The 8,490-nt window shown below is 31.8% G+C and overlaps 1 protein-coding gene across 2 annotated transcripts; it reads left to right on the top strand.

Annotated features, from left to right (window-relative positions):
• Window positions 1–4,533: 4,533 nt before the first annotated feature.
• Window positions 4,534–7,924, top strand: LOC107914869 (ethylene-responsive transcription factor ABR1). 2 transcript variants are annotated; one of them, XM_016843915.2, is made up of 2 exons: window positions 4,534–5,094; window positions 7,305–7,924. In XM_016843915.2, the coding sequence occupies exons 1-2, from the start codon at window positions 4,791–4,793 to the stop codon at window positions 7,679–7,681; spliced, it is 681 nt and encodes a 226-aa protein (XP_016699404.1). In that variant the 5' UTR covers window positions 4,534–4,790; the 3' UTR covers window positions 7,682–7,924. The 2 variants fall into 2 exon arrangements, 1 of the variants encoding a protein (XP_016699404.1); XR_005903189.1 differs by lacking the exon at window positions 4,534–5,094 and adding an exon at window positions 5,939–6,951.
• The last annotated feature ends 566 nt before the right edge of the window (window positions 7,925–8,490 follow it).

Genomic DNA, 8,490 nt, shown 5'->3' with positions numbered 1-8,490 from the left:
CAAAATAAATTCAAGTTTGAATCCCAAATAAAATAAAATTCCTAGACAAAAATATGAGTAAATATGGGAACAATTTGAGAATGTTAAGCTACGATTCTACAATATTCATAACCAAGCATTTGATGCTTTTCAAAGAAAAAAATTAGTCACTAACTCACAACACAAAAGCAGTACAAATGATTACATGCTACTCAAATAAAAAAATCATTTTTCAAGAAATCACTCAAATGCATATACATTTATGTATAATGACTATGCTCATAAGCAAAAAAGGGATAGGTTAAAAAAACTCATCAATAAATCTAACATGTTCAGGTACTAATTTTCTTTCACTAGAAACTAAATAATCTGGCATACATAAAAGCCATATCAACTAACACCACAAAGTGGTAGCAACTATTGAAATAAACAAAATTCCTAGAGAAAAAAAAGTGTAAGAAAGAAAACTATGGTATGAGATAATGCCAAAATCCAACCATCTCCCAAATTCACATATCCAGCATGTGTCCAAATATTGACGAAATTCTACAAGCGAAAATCAAAAACCCATCAATTCCTTTAAAAAATCATTTATCAACATGCTTAATTTCTCTACAATTCTACATTCAAAACTAGTTGGAAAAAAAAGGAAAATAAAGAGATTCGGGATGTAAGAGCATAAAAGAGATTAGAAATGGAAAACCATAAACTCGAGAAATTGCAAATAATATATGTTTCTTCTGCCGATGCCACTCGCCTCCTCGACATGCTTCATCGCCATTGAGTACTATTGCTTCTCATCTACTGTTTTTGTACCGAAACTGTAGAATCCAAAAAGTTTTTAAGGAGAAAACAATGACAAGAACCTCAGCATCACAAAGAATGCTGAACTCTTTGTCAGGTTTGATCCACACTTACCGCAAAAATTGTTGATACAATGTATCAACAGAAATTAAGATGGAGGTCAAGAATGAGAGAGTATGGTGTTTTGGTCCAGGTAAATATAGAGAAGAAGAAGAAAAAGCAGTAGAAGAAGCCCCCTTTAAGACATCTATCGTCTTTTATTATACCGGGTCGAATCTCGGGTCGGGTCATTTCAGTTATAATTACATAACAAATCTACTACAACGAATTATAGCAGATCAAACTTCCCCCACACTTAAGTCATTGTTTTTCCTTAAGCAAGACAAACATATAAAAAGAAAAACATAACATAATTGACGACCCTCGAGAAAGCAGGATACAAGAATTAGTTCAGGAGTAAAATAGAAAGGTATAATCATAATTACACGTAATTCTAATATGATATGTAAATGACTTACCACTATCAATTTCAAAAACCTAAGTTCAGTACATTACAAAGCATATAAGCAAAAAGATTATCAAATGTATTGCTTCATCGAGGGGATTACACAAAGGCTTCAATTATGCTAGCAGGATATAGACAACTATTATTACGTTCACTTAATATAACGTCCATCCATGAATAGATTTACCTAAGTCGCATAAGACTTTTTGGCTTGTAACGTTCTGAAGCTTAAGATTGGTATGAATTTTAAGAATAAAGCACTTGAAAATGGTTCAAGAACGAAATTAGTTTGCCACCTCGTGTTATACCTTATTCACCCCTTTTAGCATCCATTTCTCATTCATCATCTTATATCTCCTTCTCTCACCTTCCTTATCTCACAATTTAGGAAGTCACAACATAACAATAGCAATTATGGTAAGCTTAACAAGTTTTGGTCCACTAAATAAATGGCACTGAACTTAGTGGAGGCTGCCAACTTATGGCTTCTTTCAATTTAACCCCTCAATGATTTCTTAATTTTTGGACTTAGTGGAAACCGGGTATGACATCTCCTTTTAAATAGATGGCACCAGTTGACCTAAAATACACATTTCATAATTATTGAGTTATGATTGTTTTTCCAAAAAGTAGTGAGATTTTATTATCTAAGAATTAATTATATTTTCTAGGAATTATGATTTTTTTTATTTCTATTGAGGGAGATTACTTTCCTACTGAAAGTAATTATATTTTTTATTTTCTATGATACGGTTCATGTTGCTTGAGTCCAGACTCAACACAATTTTTGGTACAAAGATAGCAAAAAAGGTCGTTCGATTAAAAGTTTGGATTGACTTGATTCCATCTCGCACAAAGCACAGGTAATATTAGGTTAAAGTTTACTACTATAAATATCATAAACAGACTCGATTTTAAAACTTTTTAATCTTCCGTTATAATTGTAAAACCATTTTTAACTGGATTTTTTCAACAACAAGTTCATTGTAAGTCCCCTTCAACTCAACATTATCAATGCATTGATGATATAGGAAAAACTTTACCATGACGGAAAGTAAAATAGTGACTACACATAAAAACCTTCATATAATGCTTGTGACATGAACCCTTCATGGGCTTATGCAAGTTAGCATAAATTCTAAAACAACATTTCTCACATAAGGTTTTATATACCCAATAGGGTATAGCAACGAGTTCTTTTCCAGGAAAACATCAACCCCATTGCTATTGAAGCCTTTTTCTTCAATGTTTCTATTAGAAATTAGTCCTTTCTGAGTCATTATCTTCTTTTGTTTTGCACACTCCAATTTGAAATTTTTCTCTTCAACCAAACAGGATCATCTATAATTTTGAGAATTATCCAAATTTTATTTTCAAAGTTTAAGGTATTTAGCCTACCCAACTGCCGTTAAAATCCACCCAGCTCTGCTTCTTTGCCGGACATCCAAATATTCCATTAGGAAAATCACCAAACTGAAATGTCGTGTAGGTGCGGAAGTCATTCGACCATTCGCGACGACCAGACGGGCGACCTCGTCTGCTCCAATTGAATTATGTTTATAAACCATGAAAAATAGTAATATGAAATAAATTGAAATATTATATGAAAACAACATAGAAAAATACAATGTAAAATGAGATGAATAATACACAAAAACCAGATGCATTAACATACACAAAATTATAAAGTACACACGATTTAAGTGAAAAACTATATAATAAATATATTTCATATAATTTTATTTAAGCCTTGGGCTTACTGTTTTGTCTTCTTTTGAGCGTTATTGTATATCTGATCCTATTGGGGCTTAATGAACAAACTGAGTACACCTTCTTCTTCAAAGAATGAAAGAAACAAATGTTTCAAAGATGTTGTAGGCAACAAGTTCATTATGAGTCTCCTTTAACTCAATATTATTGATACATTGATGATGTAAGAAAACATTAATTTTACCATGACTGAAGGTAAAATAGTGACCACACACAAAAACCTTCATATGATGCTCATGAGATAAATCCTTTATAGACTTCTACAAGTTAGCATAAAATTCTAAAACATTTTGCGCTAAGTTTTATAAGATATCAATTTCTTGAGTATTTATTTCAAGAAAAATTAAAATTAAAAAGATAAACACGTGTCAATTGTTTTTTGGAACATGCAATGAAATTTTCCACCTAAACAAAAAAAAAACTCAACCTTAGCCATAGCTAGTGAACCTCGTTGCAAATCCCATCAGAAACCCCAACCACTTATAGAAAATCTAAAATTTGTCGTCCTTATCGAAACCAAGTGGTACCATGGTTGCAAGTGAGTGAGCTATAAGCCTCAGGTTGGTGGTTCGAGTCACCCCGCGCTCAGGTTGCTTAATAATTATTCACACACCCAATACTATTACCATTCTTGAGTCTTGTAGTAACCATCAACCAAAGCGCTTCCTCTCTGTGAACCGTACATGGCTTTTTGCGAAAGCTAAGGACAAAACCTCGACACAAGGACAATAGCTTTGGTTGTTGGGGGTCCGGTCAATTTCCCAATGGATGACACTTTGAAAACTGCTCCCAAAGAAGCCGACTCACCCTCAACAAGTTCTTTGTTGATAATAATATGTACCAGATGTAAATAGTTTAAATGAAAAGAAACAAAATCCCCATGAAAAACGTTAAGTTCTTGCTTGTTTGTGCTCACAAAGAATTGAGAGATGAGGCAATATGAACAAGAAATAGTTCTAACATTATTGCCATCACAGATGATGAAGAAACGAGGTATGGTAGTAAAATATATCATCAAATACGTGCAAAACCAGAAATTTTCCTTAGGTTTTAAAGTTAAATTAAAAATTTTAAAGGAATAAAGTGTAATTTTATAATTGTGTTATATAATATAATTTCATAATTTTAAAGAGACTTTAAAATAAAATAAAAAACCAAAGGATAAAAGCATGTTTTATTTGCTCACTTTAAAAGAGTATAAACACTTAATTTCGTTTAGAGAGTTGAATTTATTAATTTTCGAAATTCACAAGTATATACGCATTTTACAAATTTCCTAAGTATGTTGTTCACCTTCTCTACCTGGCTAACCGCGTTTTTGGTATAGTTTGCATCGACTTTGGGTCAGCGGTTAACAAAAGGCCACTCTGTACTCTAATCACAAAAGCCACGTCATTCATCACCGAAGGATTGAAATTTTCCTTATTAAAAGAAGAATGTTTTTCTACTCTTTTATTCTCACGTTACCCATTATTTTAAAGTTTTGCACGTCGAGTCTACTGATATTAAAGACGACCAATTTTGAGACATTGCCTATTTAACCGTCTTCTATTTCTTTGCTGCTGAACTAAAGAGGTAGAAAGTTAGTTAAGTTGTTTAAGAGAGATTTTTGCATGTAATAATTAGTTTTAGATGATTGTTAAAAAGGAAAAAAAAAAAAGGTAGCAAAAAAGGAAGAGAGAGCCGGTGACAAGCAAGCAACAGTTGTTGAAGAATCAGGCGCATATATATAATGAAGAGAGAAGAAGGGTCATGGTCGTCGTCGTCGGTTAGAAGGGAAAGGGAGATGCGGGCTGTGGTTTCAGCTTTGACTCATGTGGTAGCTGGTGAGGAGCCTGTAGCAGATAATGAAAACTTAGATGGTTTTGGTTCTTGTATTGGTGATAACGGTGCTGCTTCCTCATGGAGACGTAGTCGGCAAAAGAGAGGAAGGGAACAACTAGAAGTAAAAGAAAAAGAAGGCAGTAGCAGTGGCAGCAGAGGAGGGAATTTCCGACGTCGAGGAGGAGGATACTCATATTCTGCTGGTGTACAGGGTAAGCAACTTGCAGAATGGAAAATTCATATAATCTGGGTGATATAGATATAAAAATGTTTAATTTTTATGACAAGGTTTAAACCGTTTCCATCTACCATTACTCCAAACAAGTTTAGATTAAAAGATTATGTTCTTGTATCCCAGGGAAGACACTATTTTTTTCACTAAATAAAATTTACTCATAGGTTTTAGTCGAAAATTATTATCTTTATTTTTTTAAAAAAATTAGAGTTACATTTTTACAAAAAAAAAATTTGCTAGTATTTAACTTTTTATTTATATTTTACCTTTATTTTTTCCTTAAAAATAATATAATAATTAACTAATATTTTTCAGCTATAATTATACTAAATAATTTGTATTTATAAAAATTATAATTATATGTAAAAAAAAGATAATTTTAAGTATTTAACTAATTTTTAAACAAAATATTTTTGTTATTTTATTTTATTTTTAATTTAAAAATAATAAAATAATTAGCTAATATTTTCAGTTATAACTCTACTAAATAATTTTTTTAAATATAATTTAATATTTGTTGATGTGATATTAATTTTTTGGTGATTTTCTGAGCCATGACATATTTATATAAGTCATAATAATTTATTTGGACCTTTGATTTTATAAAATTGGTTATTTTAGCTCTTTATTTAATCTTTATTTTTATTTAATTTATTTGGACATTTGTTAACTTTGATAACGTGACATACATATGGATTCTCACGTGGATGCCACAACAACAACTAATTAATTCTTTAAATTTTTAAAATTTAAAATGAATTATAAAAATATTAAAAATGATTTTAAAAAAATATAAAATTTATAAAAAAATTATTATTTAATTGTAAAAAATTAATTAATTGGTGATGTGGCATACATGTGACATGTCAGTTAAATTAACAAAGGTTGACATATTTATCTGTTTTGAGGTATTTTGATAAATAATATAAATTTAAGGACTAAAATAGGCAAATATTTAATTGGAGTGCAAAAGACATCGTGGAGATAAAAACATATGAAAGCTTGTATATGAAACTTGGTTTCACTCATAGACGGATAATGAAGGGGCGATGAAAGGAGTGAAATTTACTTATCTGTGCTTTCCCTATTCCTTTTTTACACAAATATTTATGCTAGATTAGTAAGTTAATAAAGAGTAGTACCTTTTATATAAATTAGTGATTTATTTTTCTGTTACAAGTGTAATGAGACAGGTGACGTGGCTCATTAACTAGCAGACATGACCAATTAACTAGTCACAGTGGAAACCCAATTAGCTGACGTGGCCACAAACATTCTACTTTCTCTGTTTTCAAAGATGGTGATTTGCTTCAATCTACTATCAATCTCTTTTGTCTCCTTCTCTACCTTCCAATCTCTCCCCATCTAGATTCTGCCATGCCTAAACCCAAATCATATCTTCCAATCTATGCCATTGTGGCTGCTGTTGTTATTTTACTTCAATTCTCGGAACCTTGTGTCGCCAAAACCAAATACAAATATTGCAACCCAACTGTTTGTGGAAATGTCACAATGAAGTACCTTTTTCAATTACCAACCCAACCTCCTAACGGTAACAACCATCGGTTTGAACTTGATTGCGACAGAAACAACCACATCGTTTTATCCCTAAACCATGGCAGATTCTATGTCCAAAGCATCTGATACAAATACTTTACAATTTGAGCTATCAACCGTGGCTAGTTAACAGTAAAAGAAGAAGAAGAAAAAGAAGAAGAAGAAGAAGAGGAGGAGGAGGAGGAGAATAAGAAGAAGAAGAAGAAGAAGAAGAAGAAGAAGAAGAAGAAGAAGAGAAGAAATAGAGATGCCAAACAAAAGCTATGGCATTTTTAAGGTCCCTGACCCTTGGCACTGCCATGGATGTTGCCATTGTTGCTACCTCTATTTTGCTTGCCGCCTTTGTTTTCTCTTTTTTCTTCTTCTTCTTTCTCTTCTTGCAATTTTTCTTGGAATTAAAGTAAAAGTAAAAGTAAAAATTCAGTTCATTTTTCAAAAAAGACCATTTCTTTATTAAGGATAAAACTATTCATTTCGTAATAAATTCAACCTTTGATGTGTGTCAATATAGTAAATAATATCATCTCATTAAATGTTTCCAATTACTTTTAGCCATATTTTTCTTCAAACCATAATTTTTTCTACATCCATCATCCAAATCCAATTTATGAATATAATTGTTCTACCCAGATACTGAGGCAGAGGCAAACACCAGAGCACAATTGGCTCCAACATACGAATACAAGAGCAATGAGAAGTACAAAGAAGAGGCAGGGAGAAGATATAGGGGAGTGAGAAGGCGGCCATGGGGAAAATGGGCAGCCGAAATAAGGGACCCTTTTAAAGCTGTTAGGGTTTGGTTAGGCACCTTCGACACAGCTGAGGCTGCTGCTATGGCCTACGATGAAGCAGCCCTTGGTTTCAGAGGCAGCAAAGCCAAGCTCAACTTCCCTGAAAATGTCAAACTCCGATCACCTCCTTCCAATCTAACCACAACCTTGTTGCCCATTTTTGATTCTCCCAACACCCTTTTCCATCCCGACAATTCTTCACTCCCAATGTCATGATAGCTTGGTCCAAAACCCTCTAGTTTCATCAACTTCAATAGGCTCTCGCGCACAGTCTTGTTCTTCACCATCGACTTCTGTTTTCCCGATTCAAGGTGGCAGTTTTGGAGATTTTTAATTTCACTTACGGATTAAGAAAACGTCTTTGTTAATTACAACGATGGAGATTGTTGTTTTCTGAGGAGTGACATTTTCTATGATACACTCTTTGTTTTTCCTTTTGGAATTATTGGCTTATTAGTATTTTCATGACACTCTGCTGCAAGTCTTCCATTTTCTTAAGATAACAAAAATATGAGTAAACTATATCAACAGTCCTAAGTTTTGTTTAAAATTACATTTTAGTCATCCAACGTTCAATATCTTCTATTTCACATCTGCGTTGTCCAGCGATTAGTTTTCGTAACGATAATACATAAGGATCATGTGTGTCTAATTGTTTCTCTGTTACCAGTCTTTGTAGAGATTACTACTCATAGAGACTTAAGGTAACTTTGATTTTTGTAATATTTGTAATAAATATTACAAATATTTATAATTTTTTTATAATTTATAATGTTGGTAATATTTATGGTTTTTTAGAATATTTTTTATTTTTATAAATTATAAATTTATTTTTTTATAAATTTTAAATATTTTTATGATATTTTATTAGTTTGATTTATTGTTCAAAAAATGTTAAAATATTGAAATAATATTTTAGTTATAGTTCAGATGGTTAGTTAATTATTAACCATTGAATTAACATGTCATGCTATCCCTTTAACAAAGGTTAACAGATTAACAAACAAGAGACCAAAATGTAATAT

Source organism: Gossypium hirsutum, chromosome A10 (assembly GCF_007990345.1).
Source record: "Gossypium hirsutum isolate 1008001.06 chromosome A10, Gossypium_hirsutum_v2.1, whole genome shotgun sequence".
NCBI classification, from domain to species: Eukaryota; Viridiplantae; Streptophyta; class Magnoliopsida; order Malvales; family Malvaceae; genus Gossypium; species Gossypium hirsutum.
Note: the sequence above shows the minus strand (reverse complement) of the source record. Positions and strands in the feature narration are given on the sequence as shown.